Consider the following 19,726-nt stretch of genomic DNA (forward strand, 5'->3'; position numbering starts at 1 on the left):
CTCCACTGAGGATGTAGTGCAGCTACTTTGTGTGTGGTTTAGGTCTATTTGTAACCATGACTTGTGTATTGTGTGTATGTGTGTGTTCCCCTTCAGCTCTACCTGCCAACAGGGAAGAAGGGCTTGAATCGCAGATCAACAGATTGGCTGAATTGATTGGCCGCCTGGAGAATAAGGTAAGGAGCAGCGAACTAAGATCCTGGTGTCTATTCTGATCTACACCACCTGGCATCATTGATGCTGGGCCTTGTGGGAATGTCTATGACTCTGTCAGTAACACCCTCATGCCTGGATCGAAAGTTAAAGTCTCACTCTGGAATGAGATGATAAACCCAAGGTCCTGTCTGCTGTCTGAGCTGGATGAAGAAAATCCCATGGTATTAGTTTGAGGAGCAGGGAGTATTCCCCAGTGTCTTGGCCAATACTCATCCCTAAAATTATCTGTGCGGATTATTGTTTGTGTGAGATTGCTGTGCACAAATTAGCTGATGCCCACCCACATTACAGCAGTGACTACTCTTCAAAAGAGATAATGGAATAGTGTAGATGGGTTTTAGATTGGTTTCACAGGTCGGCGCAACATCGAGAGCCTGTACTGCGCTGTAATGTTCTATTGTTCTATAAAAGCGTTTTATTAGCTATAAAATGCTTTGTAAGTGTATGAGCATCACTGAGCATTGTTGCTTGTGACAGGCGCTATCTAAATGTGAGACTTTGCTTTCGTCTTTCAAATCATGCTCATTGCAGTGTTGGGATCTTTCTATTTGAAGAGCGGGCATGGAAAGTCTGAGGGAGCAGTGGAGCTTACTTTTAATCAAAAACACTTCCAAGTTGTATTCAGGTAAAGATGTGCCCAGAAATAAATGTGGCCCCTCATTTCCTGATATCACTACAGGCTGCGCATCCCTGATCAGAAATGCTTGGGGCCGAATGTGTATCGGGTTTTCGAATTTTTCAATTTTTTGAATATAATGATCATCTGCGGCGCGTATTGAGAACTGCGCACATTGGGGACTGCACATGTGTGGCGCGCGTTGGGAACTGCGCATGTGTGGCGTGTTGGAACCTACGCATGTGAGGCGTATTGGGTCCTGCGCACATGTGGCGTGTTGTGACTTGCACATCGCCCAAGAACCTTCCCAGAGCCTTGTGAGATTTCCCATTCATGATGTCACATTGGCGTTCAAACAAATAGTGCAGATTTCGGAATTTTTCGGTTTTCAGAATTCGGATAAGTGATGCTCAACCTGTAGAGGTTGGGGCACCATCAAACTCAATAGAGAATGTGGTTCACCACACACACAATTACTCACTCACTCTGTTCAAACCACAGGAAACACCAATTTCCAGGGACAGGCTTTCCAAGGGTTGGGGGGCTACAGCTGTTGAATTCCCGCTTTCTTTCACTGAATTGCCAGCAGAATGGATAGGAAACTAATGGTCTTCCCTTTTATACCGAGGCCCAGTCTGCCCTCACAGGTGGTTGCAAAAGATCCCACTGTTTGCTCTATTTGGAAGGAGCCTCCGAGTTCTCTCCGATAGTGAGGCCAAATATTTATCTTTCAACCAACACTGAAAAAAACCCAGGTTATCTGTTCATTTAGTTTATCAGTGTTAGTGGGATCTTACTGTGCACAAATAGGCTACATCATAGACTGCAATACAATAGAGCCTATGGGTGCGACGGGGTGTAATGGGTGGATCACACGAGAGTCCCAAATCGGGCTCCATGCTCGCACTGACTCGCCGTGATCTAATCACACCCTCATTAGACTAATGGCTCATTTAAATATCCGGATGCTGGATTCACCCAGCATCCAAAACGCAAAGGCTACGCCTGGGAGACCTCGCCAGGGCACCAATTAGTACTGGTCCACACAAAAGTGGACAAGGTGTAACAGCATCAGGGAGGTCTCGCGAGCCATTGAAGACCTCCGGGCAGTCGGGGACAGGTGATACCCTGGCTCCTTGGCACTGCCAGAGTGGCAGGCTTTCACTGCCATGGTGCCTGAGTAACAGGTTGGCACTGCATTCAGGCTTGGGGGAGGCCTTACCACTTGGAGGGAAATACAGGGGGGTTTCCCAGGGGCTTCCTCGACGTTGTGGAAGTGAGGGAGGGTCAGTAAAGTGGGGGGGGGCGTGGAAATATCGGGGCACCCAGTCTGCAGACAGACTTTCTTGCTGGCGAGCATTAGCCTTCGCGGAGAGAAACGCCCAAGACCAAAGAAAGAGGCAAAATGCCTTTGAATAGCGGGGAATGTCTCGGCACTGCAGCCACCGAGAAACATCCCGCTAAATGCTCCCGACAGCGGACTTTGTTTGAAATCTGCTGAATCGTGCCCTATACTTCAAAAGGTATATGTAATCAGGTGTCGATGGTAGCCATGATGTGGAGATGCCGGCGTTGGACTGGGGTGAGCACCGTAAGGAGTCTTGCAACACCAGGTTAAAGTCCAACAGGTTTGTATCAAACACTAGCTTTCGGAGCACTGCTCCTTCCTCAGGTGAATGAAGAGTTTTTCCAGAAACATATCTATAGACAAATTCAAAGTTGCAAGACAATGCTTAGAATGCGAGCATTTGCAGTTAATTAAATCTTTACAGATCCAGAGATAGGGGGCGAAATTCTCCGTTATCGGCGGAAACTCCGCCGATCGGCGCAAAAAACGGCGCAAATCCCACTTGCGTCACGTCATAAAAATGGGCCGATAGTCTGCGGCCCGAAATGGGCTAGCAGCGACGTAACGGGATCCGCGCTTGCGCAGTGGTTCACGCCGTGCAGCGTCATACGCGCTGCACGGCGTGACGGCTCATAAGGCCGCGCAGCTCCCCCCACCCGACCGGAACAGCCGACCGCAACACCCGACTTGATGGCTGGCCGTCGCTCAGCCCCGAGGTTCGAGTCACGCGATGTGGAGGCGCTCCTGGATGCGGTGGAGCAGAGGAGGGACGCCCTGTATCCCGGGCACGGCCGCAGAGTTGCCCCACGCCACAGCCGGCGTCTGTGGAGGGAGGTGGCAGAGGCCGTCACCGCTGTGGCCCTGACACCACGGACAGGCACCCAGTGCCACAAGAAGGTGAACGACCTCGTCAGAGCAGGCAGGGTGAGCGTCCCCCATATCCCCCATATCCCCTCTCCCCCAAATCCCCCCCTCCCCCATATCCCCCCCTCCCCCATATCCCCCCCTCCCCCATATCCCCCATATCCCCCATATCCCCCCTCCCCCATATCCCCCCTCCCCCATATCCCCCCCTCCCCCATACCCCCCTCCCCCATATCCCCCATATCCCCCCTCCCCCATATCCCCCCCCTCCCCCATATCCCCAATATCCCCCCTCCCCCATATCCCCCATATTCCCCCCTCCCCCATATCCCCCATATCCCCCCTCCCCCATATCCCCCCCTCCCCCATATCCCCCCATCCCACATATCCCCCCTCCCCCATATCCCCCATATCCCCCCTCCCCCATATCCCCCATATCCCCCCTCCCCCATATCCCCCCCTCCCCCATATCCCCCCTCCCCATATCCCCCATATTCCCCCCTCCCCCATATCCCCCATATCCCCCATATCCCCCCCTCCCCATATCCCCCCTCCCCCATATCCCCCCTCCCACATATCCCCCCTCCCCCATATCCCCCATATCCCCCCTCCCCCATATCCCCCCTCCCCCATATCCCCCCTCCCCCATATCCCCCTCCCCCATATCCCCCATATCCACCCTCCCCCATATTCCCCATATCCCCCCTCCCCCATATCCCCCCTCCCCCATATCCCCCATATCCCCCCTCCCCCATATCCCCCCTCCCCCATATCCCCCCCTCCCACATATCCCCCATATTCCCCCCTCCCCCATATCCCCCATATCCCCCCTCCCCCATATCCCCCCTCCCCCATATCCCCCATATCCCCCCTCCCCCATATCCCCCATATCCCCCCTCCCCCATATCCCCCCCTCCCCCATATCCCCCATATCCCCAAGTGAATCCAGCCCTAACCTTAACCTCTGCAATGCACGCGCAACCGATGGCGTGCATTCATATACCTGCCTAACACTGTTGCCTTTTACCCCTGCCACCACCCCCCCCCCCCCAGGAGAAGCACGCACACAACAATAGGGAGCATGTGAGGACTGGAGGAGGCCCCGCTGATGAGAGGCCACTGACCGTACACGAGGAAAGGGCCCTGGAACTGGCTGGCGGACCTGACGACCGGGAGGTTGCTGATGCAGAGGTCGGGGCCCCACGAGCAAGTGAGCCACCAACAGCCCGTCCCCATATCCCCCCTCCCCTATATCCCCCCTCTCCCGTATCACCTGATCACTGCCTGATGTCTAACCATGCATGCTTCATTGTGTATCGCAGGACCAAACGTCCAGGCACCCATCCCCGCAGATGCAGACCGCCCGCAGGATGCCCCTCGGAGACCACGGGAGACGGAGAGACCCGCACCCTCCAGCATGCGACGCCCGCAGGATGCCCCTCGGAGACCACGGGAGACGGAGAGACCCGCACCCTCCAGCATGCGACGCCCGCAGGATGCCCCTCGGAGACCACGGGAGACGGAGAGACCCGAACCCTCCAGCATGCGACGCCCGCAGGATGCCCCTCGGAAACCACGGGAGACGGAGAGACCCGAACCCTCCAGCATGCGACGCCCGCAGGATGCCCCTCGGAGACCACGGGAGACGGAGAGACCCGAACCCTCCAGCATGCGACGCCCGCAGGATGCCCCTCGGAGACCACGGGAGACGGAGAGACCCGAACCCTCCAGCATGCGACGCCCGCAGGATGCCCCTCGGAGACCACGGGAGACGGAGAGACCTGGAGCAACAGGGAGACGACACCCCCGTCACGTGCGGGAGCGACCACCCAGCGATGAGGGGGGCAGCCACAGGCCCCCGTCACATCCGAGCCAGGACACCACTACCCAGGACACCACTATCCAGGACACCCCTACCCGGGACACCACTACCCAGGACACCCCTACCCGGGACAGCACTACCCGGGACAGCACTACCCAGGACACCCCTACCCGGGAAGACGAAATACCGGACAGTGACTCAGAGTGGATGGGTGGAGACGAACCCCCACCCCAAAGTGCCATGGACTCAGAGTGGGACGAAGAGCACGACACAACGCCACTGCTGTCCCCCAACACCCTCCACCATCGCAGAAACACTCACCACGGTTGGGCACTTTAGTGATGAGGCGTCTGGTACACTCACTGGTGCGCACAACACAGCCGTCCCGGTACAACAGGTGGAGGTAGGAGCAGCAGAGGGGACCGGGCGGTCGGAGGGCAGCCCAGGCCAAGCGAACATCTGCCGCCCAGATGGATCCCGGGTTCCTGCAGTTACCACACCCACACATAGATCCGATGCAACCACCGACACGGAGACGAGCGAATAGGGTGACGGGTGGCTTGCGGCGGCTGCGGTCGCAGGTGGAGGAGTCCACCCGCGTCCAGGAGCTGGGAGTGGTCCCGGTCATGCGTGCCACCCAGGCTGACACCGCACGGGTGGCGTCCGCGGTGGAGGCAATGGGTGCGACGGTGTCAGACATGGGGAACGGTTTGCGAGGCCTGGGGCCTTCCGTGCAGGCGGCGTCTGTGGCCCAGGAAATGGCTGCCCTCTCACAGGAGGCCATGAGCCAGTGCCAGCGCCAGATGGCAGAGGCGCTCAACGCCATAGCCCAGTCTCAGCAGGCCATGGCCCAGTCTCAGCAGGCCATAGCCCAGTCTCTGCAGGCCATGGCCCAGTCTCTGCAGGCCATGGCCCAGTCTCAGCAGGCCATCGCTGAGGGCATCGGCGCCAGTGGCCATGTGCGAGCTGGCGTCGCACTGTCGCAGACAGGGTTCGACAACCCCCTGGTCTCCATGGCTGCAAACCTGCAGACCCCTGTCGATACCAGCACGGGCCTCCAGGACTGGCAGCGCCAGATGTCGGGGGCGCGTCGGATGGCCAGTCCGTTCGCATCCCCCACCCATGTAGAGGCCTGGGGGCCATCGGGCACCCCGAGGGAGGAGGAGGTGGTGTGGTCCGTCCCGGCTCCCTCTGTAGGGGAGGTCCCGGTACACCGCGACACCTCGGACTCCCCCCCTTCCGTCCCAGGTGCATCGGGTGGGCAACGGGCAGGACAGGCTGGCAGCTCGCCATCCCAGTCGCCCGGGCCGCAGCCTGGCCCATCTAGGCCAGGACGCCCCAGGAAACGGCCGCCAAAGGGATCCAGTGTCAGAGGGCAGGAATCACAGGAGTCCACCTCCAGTTCTGCTGTACCGTCTGGGGAACCACGTAGATGTAGTCAAAGGGCCCGTAAGGCCAAACAATTAGACACTGAGTAAGTTGGCACGGGTGCAGGGCACAGATGAGTTTTAGCCGCTAGGGCACGTGCATGAACTCCTTTGGTTATTAAAGTCAATGTTACACCTACCGAAGCTGCCTTTGTGCTCTGTCCAAAGTGTGCGGGGGTGTCATGTACGTTGAGCGCAAGTGTGTGTGTGAGGGGTGGTCTTACCTCAGCCCCAGGTGAGTCTGCCCCCTTCCCCCTGGGCCGCCATCAACATCCCCCGGGCAGAGGACGGGACCGTGCGCTGCAGTGTCACAGCCGCATGCAGGGATGGTCCGGGTGGATGGTGGTACTGTGGCCATGGGTCAGACATAGTCCAACGATGTAGAGCCAGGAGCTCATCGGAGGCGGGCTGTCATCATTCTCCATGGCCTGCGATAGACACGCGTCCACCCGCAACTGGGTGAGCCCGGCCCGTTGTGCCGCCGGTGGATCGGCAATTGGGAGTGGGGGGGTGGTGTGCATGCGGGTGGGGTGTGTGGGGTTGGGGAGGGGGGTGATGGTGCTGGGTGGATGGATGGGTGGGGGGTGTGGGTGGTCGGCTGTTGTCATGGTGTGCGGTCTGTGGCCATGCTACCCGATTCCCACGCCCATCTAGTCAGTGAAGCGGGCGTCTATCAGTCTGTCCCGTGCCCGCTGGGCCAGCCGGTAACGGTGGACAGCCCACCCGTCTGTGTCTACCCCGTCTGCCCTGACCATTGCCCCCATCCCCCTCATCTGGGGAGGACTGGGCCTCTTCCTGCTGCTCCTCCACTCCGCCCTCCTCTGCCTGCGGCACATCGCCCCTCTGCTGGGCTATGTTGTGCAGGACGCAGCACACCACAATGATGCGGCCGACCCTATCTGACCGATACTGGGAGGGCGCCCCCAGAGAGGTCCAGGCACCTGAAACGCATCTTCAGCACGCCAAAGCACCTCTCGATCACTCCCCTTGTCGCTACATGGGCAGCATTGTAGCGGTTCTCCGCCTCATTGCGTGGCCTCCGTATAGGCGTCATCAGCCACGATCGCAATGGGTAGCCCCTGTCGCCCAGCAACCAGCCCCTCAGCCGGGGATGGCGTCCCTCGTACATGCCGGGGATGGATGACCGCGACAACACGAATGAGTCGTGTACACTGCCTGGGTAACGGGCGCAGACGTGCAGGATCATCATGCGGTGGTCGCAGACCACCTGTACGTTCATCGAATAGGTCCCCTTCCTATTAGTGAACACGGCCCTGTTATCTGCAGGTGGGCCGCACGGCGACGTGCATCCCATCGATCGCGCCCTGGACCATGGGGAACCCGGCAATGGCAGAGAAGCCCACGGCCCGGGCATCTTGGCTGGCCCGGTCCACGGGGAAGCGGATGTAGCGGTGCGCCATGGCATAAAGGGCATCTGTCACTGCCCGGATGCACCGATGCACCGATGTCTGCGATATGCCGGACAGGTCCCCACTCGGTGCCTGGAATGACCCCGTTGCATAAAAGTTCAGGGCCACCGTAACCTTGACGGACACGGGGAGAGGGTGTCCCCCGCCAGTGCCACGCGGTGACAGGTGTGCCAGCAGGTGGCAGATGTGTGCCACGGTTTCCCGGCTCATCCGGAGTCTCCTCCTGCATTCCCGGTCCGTGAGGTCCTGGTATGACTGCCGGGGCCGGTACACACGGGGCGCCCTCGGGTGCCTCCGTTGCCGTGGCGCTGCGACGTCCTCCTCCCCCTCCTCGTCCTGTCGGTCAGGTGTCCCTCCAGCCTGGGCGGCTGCCGCCTGCCCCTCTGCGGCAGCCTGCGCCGCCTCTCTGGCACGCTCCTCCTCCTCCTCCTCCTCCTCCTCCTCCTCATCCAGGGCAACATAGACATGAGCGGCTGCCACCACGGCGGCCAACATCGCTGGATGATCTGAAAACATGACGACCTGGTGGGGGGGAGGGGAACGACGACATGTCATCATTGCCCATATCCCCTCCTCCCCCCAGCCAGGTGGCATGGACCGCATGGGTCCAACTGTTGGAGGCTGGCACCTGGCCTGGTGGACCAACTCATTTGCCCTCCCATCACCCACCCCGGCACGGACCCCCCCCCGCCCCAACCTCCACCCCAGCACGGACCCCCCCCCCCAACCTCCACCCCGGCACGGACCCCCTCCACAACCCCCAACCTCCACCCCGGCACGGACCCCCTCCCCAACCCCCAACCTCCACCCCAGCACGGACCCCCCCCAACCTCCACCCCGGCACGGAACCCCTCCCCAACCTCCACCCCAGCACGGACCCCCCCCCCCAACCTCCACCCCGGCACGGACCCCCTCCACAACCCCCAACCTCCACCCCGGCACGGACCCCCTCCCCAACCTCCACCCCGGCACGGACCCCCTCCCCAACCTCCACCCCGGCACGGACCCCCTCCCCAACCCCCAACCTCCACCCCGGCACGGACCCCCTCCACAACCCCCAACCTCCACCCCGGCACGGACCCCCTCCCCAACCCCCAACCTCCACCCCAGCATGGACCCCCCCCAACCTCCACCCCGGCACGGAACCCCCCCCCCAACCTCCACCCCGGCACGGAACCCCTCCCCAACCCCCAACCTCCACCCCAGCACGGACCCCCCCCCCCCCCAACCTCCACCCCGGCACGGACCCCCTCCCCAACCCACAACCTCCACCCCGGCACGGACCCCCTCCCCAACCCCCAACCTCCACCCCGGCACGGACCCCCTCCCCAACCCCCAACCTCCACCCCGGCACGGACCCCCTCCACAACCCCCAACCTCCACCCCGGCACGGACCCCCTCCCCAACCCCCAACCTCCACCCCAGCACGGACCACCCCAACCTCCACCCCGGCACGGAACCCCCCCCCCAACCTCCACCCCGGCACGGAACCCCTCCCCAACCCCCAACCTCCACCCCAGCACGGACCCCCCCCCCCCAACCTCCACCCCGGCACGGACCCCCTCCACAACCCCCAACCTCCACCCCGGCACGGACCCCCCTCCACAACCCCCAACCTCCACCCCGGCACGGACCCCCTCCCCAACCCCCAACCTCCACCCCGGCACGGAACCCCTCCCCAACCCCCAACCTCCATCCCAGCACGGACCCCCCCCCCCCAACCTCCACCCCGGCACGGACCCCCTCCACAACCCCCAACCTCCACCCCGGCACGGACCCCCTCCCCAACCTCCACCCCGGCACGGACCCCCTCCCCAACCCCCAACCTCCACCCCGGCACGGAACCCCTCCCCAACCCCCAACCTCCACCCCAGCACGGACTCCCCCCCCCCAACCTCCACCCCGGCACGGACCCCCTCCACAACCCCCAACCTCCACCCCGGCACGGACCCCCTCCCCAACCTCCACCCCGGCACGGACCCACTCCCCAACCTCCACCCCGGCACGGACCCCCTCCCCAACCTCCACCCCGACACGGACCCCCTCCCGGCACTCCCCCGGAGCCCAGCCTACTCTAACCACACCCCCCCCCCCCCCCCCCCCCCCCCCCGCCGCACACACACACAAGCCGAGACACACCTCTCCTCAGGCAATCAGTCTGCGGCCACGCCATTTCCTGCCCAGAGCCAACCCCCCAGGCCGTCACTCACCTCCTCGCTGGTCGGCGTGAGCCTGGAGCACCGGGTCACGCCGATGAAAAGGAGGTTTGATTGACGTCGACGTGAACGGTCATCACGTCGACGGGACTTCGGCCCATCCGGAAGGGAGAATATCGGCAGGCCGAAAATCGGCTGCCTTGCGCAGGCCCGTGACATTCTCCACGGCAGCGGCGCCATTAACGCCCCGCCGACTTTTCTCCCTTCGGAGACTTCGGCGGGGGCGGGATTCACGGCGGCCAACGGCCATTCTCCGACCCGGCGGGGGGTCGGAGAATGACGCCCAGGGTAACCCCAGGTTAAAGAGGTGACAATTGTCTCAGGCCAGGACAGTTGGTAGGATTTTGCAAGCCCAGGCCAGATGGTGGGTGGGTGAATATAATGCGACATGAATCCTAGGTCCCGGTTGAGGCCGCACTCATGTGTGCGGAACTTGGCTATAAGTTTCTGCTCGGCGATTCTGCGTCCCTCTATAGCGTCCCCCTATCAAACACTCCCAGAACAGATGCAGCGCAGGTTTAGGTACAGAGTAAACCTCCCTCCATACTATCCCCATCAAACACTCCTGGACAGGGAAAGCACAGGCTAGAGATAAGAGTTAAATCCTCATATGATTCTACTGATAACTTCACCTCTATGCTCAGAAGATCATCCAGAACTAATTTCTTTTGCAATTCCCACAGCAATTTCACTGGCCGTGCCAAAGTCTTTGGTGACCTGGGTTCATGAGAAATATTATGGGCAGCATGGTAGCACAGTGGTTAGCACTGTTGCTTCACAGCGCAAGGTTCCCAGTTTCGATTCGCACTTGGGACACCGTCTGTGCGGAGTCTGCACGTTCTCCCCGTGTCTGCATGGGTTTCCTCCGGGTGTTCCGATTTCCTCCCACAAGTCCCGAAAGACGTGCTTTTTAAAAATATATAAATTTAGAGTACCCAATTCATTTTTTCCAATTAAGGGGAAATTTAGCGTGTTCAATCCACCTAGCCTGCACATCTTTGGGTTGTGGGGGCGAAACCCACGCAAACATGGGGAGAATGTGCAAACTTCACGCAGTGACCCAGAGCCGGGATCGAACCGTGAGACTGCAGTGCTACCGCTGTGCCACTGTGCTGCCCATGAAAGACGTGCTGTTAGGTGATTTAGACATTCTGAATTCTCCCTCTGTGCCCGAACAGGTGCTGGAATGTGGCGACTAGGGGCTTTCCACAGTAACCTCATTGCAGTGTCAATGTAGGCCTACTTGTGACAATAAAGATTATTATATTATATTATCCAAATTGGAAGAGAAATCACCGCAGGCACCAGATGGTACATCCCAGAGTGCTGTGGGAGCAAAGGGTTTGGGCCGTGGAGAGGAGGCAGCAGGATGTATTCATCTGATTTGTCCAAAGGTTTTTGGGAGGAATCGTCTCAATGATGGGATGTAATAAAAATTTGGTCTTGTTTTGGAACGTGAGCATGCAAACATATGGAACAGGAGCAGGGTAGGCCATTTGGCCCGTCAAGCCAACTTCACATTGGGATCAAGACTGATCTGTTTGTGTTTCGAATATTCCCATCCACCCCTGATACCCTTTGATTCTCTTGCTGAATAAGAATCTATCCACCTCAGCCTTAAAAATATTCAGTGATCCCGCTTCTCCTGCCTCCTGAGGCAGGGTTCCAACGTTGCACAACCCTCTGAGAGAAACCGTCTCCTCATCTCTGTTCTAATTTAAAACAATGCCCCCTAGTTCTGGATTCACCCACAAGAGAAAACAAAGGGTGGGATTTACCGACCTGTTTTTCGGTAGGGAGGTGGCCTGCCAGCTTGATCTACCGGTCCCGCCATTGTCAACGGGATTTCCTGTTGACAGCACCCCTCATCGCTGGGAAATCCGTGCGCCAGCGTGGGACCTGAATTTCCTGCCGGTGTGAACAGCCAGTAAATCCCACCCATATTTTCCATTATATACCTCAATCATGTCTCCCCTCATTCTTCTAAACACCAGAGGAAACAAGCCCTGTGTGTCGATCCTTTCCTCATAAGACAACCCCTCATTCCTGGTATCAATCCAGTAAATCTCCTCTGAACCACCTCTAACATGTCTACATCGTTGCTTAGATAAGGAGATCAAAACTGCACACAATATTTGAGATGTGGTCTCACTAATGCCCTGTTTAACTGAAACATAACATCCTTATTTTTATTTTCAATTCCCGTTGTAATGAAGGAGAGCATTCCATTTACCTTCTTGATCACTTGCTGGACCTGCATTGTAGCCTTTTGCGACTTGTGCACTAGAACACCTAGACTCTTCTGCGCCTCAGAATTAGAACATAGAACATAGAACAGTACAGCACAGTACAGGCCCTTCAGCCCATGATGTTGTGCCGACCATTTATCCTAATCTAAGATCAAATAGAACATAGAACAGTACTAATTCTACAGTCATTCTCAATTTAAGTACTTTTTCCACATTATACTCCATCTGCCAGATTTTTGCCCACTCATTTAACATATCTATATCCATCTGAAACACCCTCATGTTTTTTTCACAACGTACATTCCTGCCTATCTTTGTGTCATCTACAAATTTAGCTACCATGCCTTCGCTCCCCTCATTGATGTCTTTGATATAAATTGTACAAAGTTGACACCCGAGAACAGACTCCTGCAGGGCGCCACTCATCATATCCTGCCAATCAGAAAAAGACCCATTTATGCACACTCCCTGTTTTCTGCCAGCCAGCCAATCTTCAATCCATGAGCTTTTATTTTCCGCAATAACCTTTCTTGTGGCACTTTATCAAATACCTTCTGGAAATCTGATTACTGTACATTCACAGGCTTCCCATTATCTACTGCACATGTCACTCCTTCAAAGAACTCCACTATACTGGCTAAACATGAGCAAGGGCATGCTGGAAAATCTTAGGTCCCAGATGTACCTAATGGTCTACAGACCCTAATGCTAGATGAAATAAGTGAACTCTCGGAAGAGTCTGGGTTAATCAGGAAGACTCATCATTGGGAAAGGCCACTCACCTTGTGTGCTGTGAATGAAATGTTTCAGGATATCTCAGCATGCGGGCATAAGTGATCGAATTTACATGCATTGTAGTCAATGAGGAGTCCCAAAATGGAGAGTAAAAAGTAGTTTCTTTCCGACTCACGCTAGGATATCAAATAACAAAAAACAGTCCAAGTCCCAACCAGGACCATCCTGATGCCGGCTCTTTCCTGGGTTAGCTTCTATTTTGGGCAATTAACAAACGTGCTGTTGGTCCTCCTCCCCTCAGCAAGGGAGCTCGTACTCCACAAACCCCACAAGAGTTCAATTGGGTGATCCCCGTGGGTCTCGTGGGGGTTATAATAATATGCATTGACTTTCACAAGACATTTGACAAGGTTTGCCATAAAACTTAAGGCATGTGACTTCAAAATACTGAGGTGGTTAAGGAATTGAAAAGGAAGAGCTTGCAGTTATCAGGTACCACTCATGATCTGAGGAATTTCATAATGTTTAACATTGAAAATCATCAAAGAAATGGAATCGAGCCTTTTCTGATGTGCCCCATATTTAATGACGTGAAACTATCTGGTGGAATCTGAATCACTGCCGTTTGAAAAATACATTTCATTTTTTAAGTCAGTGATTGCTCTCTGAACTATCCCTGGGGCAGATAGTAACATTCATCAAACGCCATAACCATTAACTCCTTGTGTGCACAACGTCCACTCAGTTTGACCGTTTAATTGCAATTTATCTGCTCCGATACGGTCCCCCGCATCATCATTGCTCTGTGTGAATATGGAGAGTGAGATATGGTAGTCTATCCAATTGGAGGGAACATCACACAGCCATGCCGAGCTCTAATGTCGCGCACACATCAGAAATCCCTGACAATATTTGAGTTTTTGCACTGTCCAAATTCACTGATAACACCCAGGAGTGGACCTCATGTACCTCAGTAAAGGGGATGCACCTCTCCTTGCTCAGTATTCGATTGGATGGCAACATGGTGCAGGGACTGGAACAGACACTCTTTCCTGGGCACTTACTACTAAAATATAACTAATGATGCATGTTGGATTTTTCAGAAATGTGCCCTGCGGAGACAATGCACCGCCTTCCACCTTGTGGGTAGTTTATTTGCATACGATTAACACTAAAGTTTACACTGACTGTTACCAAGTTTCCTATTCCCTACCCTGTGAACAACTATAAACAAACAACTATCTGGTGGCATGTTAACCTGTCTGTTCCCTCACAGAGACACAAAAGGTCTCATTGAAATGTTTTAAAGAAAGGCAGATTTCTAATAATTAAAATAATCTTTACTAGTGTCTGATGCTCGATCAATGACTCCAGAAGCGAGATTGGATGACAATTGAAGGCTTTATTGGACTAGATGTTTCCCCCAGCAGCGCAGGCACAGAATGCAGCTGCTAGGGAGACACAGGCTCTTATACTCCGCCTTACTGGGCGGAACCAGCAGGCAGGCTTCACCAATGATCTTCCTGTCTCGGGTACCTCCCACACAAATGATCTTACAGCCTCAACCTAGGTACCGTAATACCCCTAATAACCACTATCACATTCACCCCTGTTAAAAAAAGAGTCCGGCGGGGGTGGTGGTCTCACGTCATACAGTGGTAGAGGTTATGGTGGTACCCGTCGGTGGTACAGTGTTTTGCCTTATTACATATTACAACTATTTACAGTATTCATTTTACATGTACATATCAGAATGAAACAATTAGTCGATCGGGGGCCCTGGTCGTCCTCTGTGATCGTCGCAGTTTCGGCGGTGATGCAGGCGCCAGCTCGGGCATCCGTGACTCCGGGAGTGTGACTTCAGCTTCTTCGGTAGCTTCATCACCCCTGGGTGGGACCAGTGGAAGAACCGATCCACCTAGGAAGGGGGTAGCCGTGGGGTGCGCTGGTGGGAGGGAGGGTGGGGTTGGTGGGGGGGCTGTGGGTGGGGATCCAGCTGGTGCCAGGCGTACTGAGAGTTAGCGTGAAGGAGGTGGACCCTCTCTACCAATGGGTCCGACTTGTGCGCCCGCACATGTTTGCGGAGCAGAATGGGTCCAGGAGCTGCCAGCCAGGCTGGGAGCGAGGTCCTGGATGAGGACCTCCTAGGGAAGATGAGGAGATGTTCATGAGATGTTTCGTTTGTCGTGGTACACAGCAGTGATCGGATGGAGTGGAGTGCATCGGGAAGGACCTCCTGCCAGTGGGAGACTGGGAGATTCCTGGTCCGTAGGGCCAGTAGGACGGTCTTCCAGACTGTTCCGTTCTCCCTCTCTACCTGTCCATTTCCCCGGGGGTTATAACTGGTCATCCTGCTCGAGGCGATGCCCGTGCTGAGCAGGAATTGACGCAGTTCGTCGCTCATGAAGGAGGACCCCTATCGCTGTGTATGTAGGCGGTGAAACCGAACAGGGTAAAGATACTGTGGAGGGATTTTATGACAGTGGCTGCGGTCATGTCGGGGCAGGGGATGGCAAATGGGAAGCGGGAGTACTCGTCAATCACGTTCAGGAAGTACGTGTTGTGGTCGGTGGAGGGGAGGGGCCCAAGTCCATACTGAGGCGTTCAAAGGGACGGGAAGCCTTTATCAGGTGCGCTTTCTCTGGCCTGTAGAAGTGCGGTTTGCACTCCGTGCAGATTTGGCAGTCCCTGGTGACTGTCCTGACCTCCTCGATGGAGTAGGGCAGGTTGCGGGTCTTGATAAAATGGAAGAATCGAGTGACCCCCGGGTGTCAGAGGTCCTCATGGAGGGCCCAGAGTCGGTCCACTTGTGCGTTTGCGCGGGATAGGGCATCAGGAGGCTCGTTTAGCTTCCCGGGACGATACAAGACCTCATAGTTGTAGGTGGAGAGCTCGATCCTCCACCGTAAGATCTTATCATTCTTTATCTTGCCCCGTTGTGCATTATCGAACATGAAAGCTACCGACCGTTGGTCAGTGAGGAGAGTGAATCTCCTGCCGGCCAGGTAATGCCTCCAGTGCCGCACAGCTTCTACTATGGCCTGGGCTTCCTTTTCAACGGAGAAATGACGGATTTCTGAAGCATGGAGGGTGCGTGAGAAGAAGTCCACGGGCCTGCCCGCTTGGTTGAGGATGGCCACCAGAGCTACGTCGGACGCGTCGCTCTCGACTTGGAAGGGAAGGGATTCATCGATTGTGTGCATCGTGGCCTTTGCAATGTCCGCCTTTATGCGGCTGAAGGCCTGGCTGGCCTTTACCGACAGGGGGAAAACCGAGGATTGGATTAGTGGGCGGGCCTTGTCTGCATAATTGGGGACCCACTGGGCGTAATATGAAAAAAATCCCAGGCAGCGTTTCAGGGCCTTGGAGCAGTGGGGGAGGGGAAACTCGGAGGGAGCGAATGCGTTCGGGATCTGGGCCTATGACGCCATCATGCACTACGTAGCCGAGGATGGCTCGACGGTCGGTGCTGAACACGCATTTGTCCTTGTTGTAGGTTAAGTTGAGGGTTTTTGCGGTATGGAGGAATTTGAGGAGGTTGGTGTCATGGTCCTGCTGGTCGTGGCCGCAGATGGTGACGTTGTCGAGGTACGCAAACGTGACCCGCAAACCGTACCAGTCAACCGTTCGGCCCATCTCCCGTTGGAAGACCGAGACTCCATTTGTGACACTGAAGGGAACCCTTAGGAAGTGGTAGAGCCGCCCATCTGCTTCGAATGCAGTGTACTTATGGTTGCCTGGGCGGAGGGGGAGCTGGTGGTAGGTGTATTTGAGGTCCACCGTGGAAAAGACCTTGTATTGTGCGATCTGATTGCCAAATCAGATATGCGGGGGAGAGGGTGCGCGTTGAGCTGCGTCTACCTGTTGATGGCCTGACTATAATCGATGACCATCCTGTGCTTATCCCCGATCTTTACAACCACTACTTGAGCTTTCCAGGGGCTGTTGCTAGCCTCGATAATATCGTCCTTCAGTAGCCGCTGGACTTCCGACCTAATGAAGGTCCAGTCCTGGGCACTGTACCGTCTGCTCCTGGTGGCAACGGGTTTGCAATCCGTGGTGAGGTTCGCAAAAATGGAAGGCGGGTCGACCTTGAGGATCGTGAGGCTGAAGACAGTGAGGGGAGGTATCGGGCCGCCAAATTTTAAGGTTAAGCTCTGGAGGTTGCATTGGAAGTCCAATCCAAGGAGCGTGGCAGTGCCGAGGTGAGGGAGGACGTAGAGTCGGAAATGTTTTAATTCTCTTCCCTGGACCGTGAGGTTCGCGATGCAGAACCCCTTGATCTCTACAGGGTGAGACCCGGAGGCCAGGGAGATTTTTTGATTAACTGGGTGGATGGGAAGAGAACAGCGCCTTACCATGTTGGGGTGTAAGAAGCTCTCTGCTCCCAGAGTCGATCAGGCAGAATGTTTTGCGCCCGTTGATGAGCACGGTCGTCGTCGCGGTCGAGAGCGTTCGGGGCCGAGACTGGTCCAGGGTCACCGAGGCGAGTCGTGGTAAAAGTTGAATATTTTCCTCGGGCGGTGTGTGGTCATCCGAATCGGGGTCCTGAGACTCCAGCCAAGATGGCGGCACCCACGGGTTGCACATAGCTGGGGGTGGGCAAGATGGTGGTGCCCATGCATCGCACGTGATCCCTGGGGAACAAGATGGCGGCGCCCAGGGCCCGGGAAAATGAAGATGGCGGTGCCCGCGGCCCGCACGTGGCCCGTGGAGAGAGTTGTGGTGGCGGCCCCGGTTCGCTCCCGGAGACAGCGGCAACCGCCCGGGCCTAGCATATCACCACACAATGGCCCTTTTTGCCACAACCTTTGCAGGTGGAGGAGCGGGCCCGGCAGCGCTGCCGGGGGTGCTTGGCTTGCCCGCAAAATTTACAGCGGGGCCCCCCGGGGTTTCCTGGTAGCCGCGCGGCACAAGCCTGTGCGGGGATGGGGGATGCATCGGGGTCGGCCGCAGGTGGGTTCCTCATTGCCCAAGGGGCTGCCGCGCGGTCCGGGACGTACGCACGGGCGTTTCGGGCGGTCACATCCAGGGAGCTAGCAAGGGCCCGTGCCTCCTTGAGGCCTAGTGTCTCTTTCTCCAGCAGCCGCTGACAGATTTGGGAGGACAGCATACCTACAACGAATGCGTCCCCGATTAAAGGTTCTGTGTGGTCGCTGGCTGAAACTTGCGGGCAGTCACAGTTCCTTCCTAGTACCAGGAGCGCGCGGTAGAATTCATCCAGCGATTCCACCAGGATTTGTCGCCTTGTCGCTAGCAGATGTCGGGCGTAAACCTGATTTGCTGGGCGAATGTAGTGTCCTTTCAACAGGGCCATCGCGGCCTCAAAATCATCCGCATCTCGATGAGGGTGTAGATCTCTGGACTCACATTTGAGTGGAGAACTTGCATCTTCTGGTCCTCCGTGGGTGCAGTCGTGGCCATCCTGAGGTGCCCGTTGAAGCATGCCAGCCAGTGTTTGAAGGTTTGCCGCATGTGAGCTGAGTTGCTGACTCTCCGGCTTGATGCAGAGCTCCATTCTTTAAAATCTAGTCCAATAAATTGATGCTCGATCAATGACTCCAGAAGCGAGATTGGGAGACAATTGAAGGCTTTATTGGACTAGATGTTTCTCCCAGCAGCGCAGGCACAGAATGCAGCTGCTAGGGAGACACAGACTCTTAAACTCCACCTTACTGGGCGGAACCAGCAGGCAGGCTTCACCAATGATCTTCCTGTCTCGGGTACCTCCCACACCAATGATCTTACAGCCTCAACCTAGGTACCGTAATACCCCTAATACCGACTACCAGTGTCGCAAGTAGGCTTACATTTACACTGCGATGAAGTCTAGTCGCCACACTCCGGCGCCTGTTCCGGTATATTGAGGGAGAATTCAGAATATCCAATTCACCTAACAAGCATGTCTTTCGGGACTTGTGGGAAGAAACCAGAGCACCTGGAGGAATCCCATGCGGACATAGGGAGAACGTGTAGACTCCACACAGACAGTGATGCAAGCCGGGAATTGAACCAGGGTCCCTGGCACTGTGAGGTAACAGCGCTAACTACTGTGCTACCGTGGTCAATACATATCCCCCAACCAACCATCTTGAACACATGATGATCCAGTCATTATTGTTGGGAAGGTATTGGTTACAGATCGTATTGTCGCTTAGAGGTGTTCATTCTCTTCAATAGGTTAACTGTGTTAGGGTACCAAACCCATGTTTCTGTTATGACATTGGACTGGAAACCCGAACAATTTTCAATTTGATTCCACTGACAAATGGGGATCTTTTAGGTTAAATCAAACACTATTTCTAACACAGATTAACCACATTAACATCACAGAAATAGCTCTACAATTCACAGTTAAACAGTTCTTAAAATAAAAGGTAAAACTTTAACTTATGCCCTGTACCTTCACTGTAAATATTCCAACCAAGCAACCCCAATACAGTTCATGGGCAGCACGGTGGCGCAGTGAGTAGCACTGCTGTCTCAAGGCGGCGAGGTCCCAGGTTCGATCCCGGCTCTGGGTCACTGTCTGTGTGGAGTTTGCATGGGTTTCGCCCCCACAACCCAAAGATGTGCAGGCTAGGTGAATTGGTCATGCTAAATTGCCCCTTAATTGGAAAAAATGAATTGGGTACTCTAAATTTATTTTTAAAAACCCCAATACAGTTCAAATATCAGTTGTAAATAAAGTTAATAAAGTTTGCTTGCTGTCCTCTGTGTAGAGACTTTTGGAGAGCGGCTCTTTCCAGAACAGATCCAGTACAATTCTGTCTTGTCAGAGACCTCTGCTCAACGTAATAACA

At 56.0% G+C, this 19,726-nt stretch overlaps 1 protein-coding gene across 2 annotated transcripts in view; it reads left to right on the forward strand.

The window, feature by feature from the left end:
• Nucleotides 1-19,726, forward strand: part of necab2 (N-terminal EF-hand calcium binding protein 2) — a 384,124-nt gene that overhangs the window by 278,142 nt on the left and 86,256 nt on the right. For both annotated transcript variants that reach the window (XM_072518659.1, XM_072518658.1), the window contains exon 8: nt 97-176. In XM_072518659.1, coding sequence (XP_072374760.1) covers nt 97-176 — 80 coding nt within the window. The remainder of the gene's footprint in view (nt 1-96; nt 177-19,726) is intronic.

Source organism: Scyliorhinus torazame, chromosome 10 (genome assembly GCF_047496885.1).
Source record: "Scyliorhinus torazame isolate Kashiwa2021f chromosome 10, sScyTor2.1, whole genome shotgun sequence".
Classification (NCBI taxonomy): domain Eukaryota; kingdom Metazoa; phylum Chordata; class Chondrichthyes; order Carcharhiniformes; family Scyliorhinidae; genus Scyliorhinus; species Scyliorhinus torazame.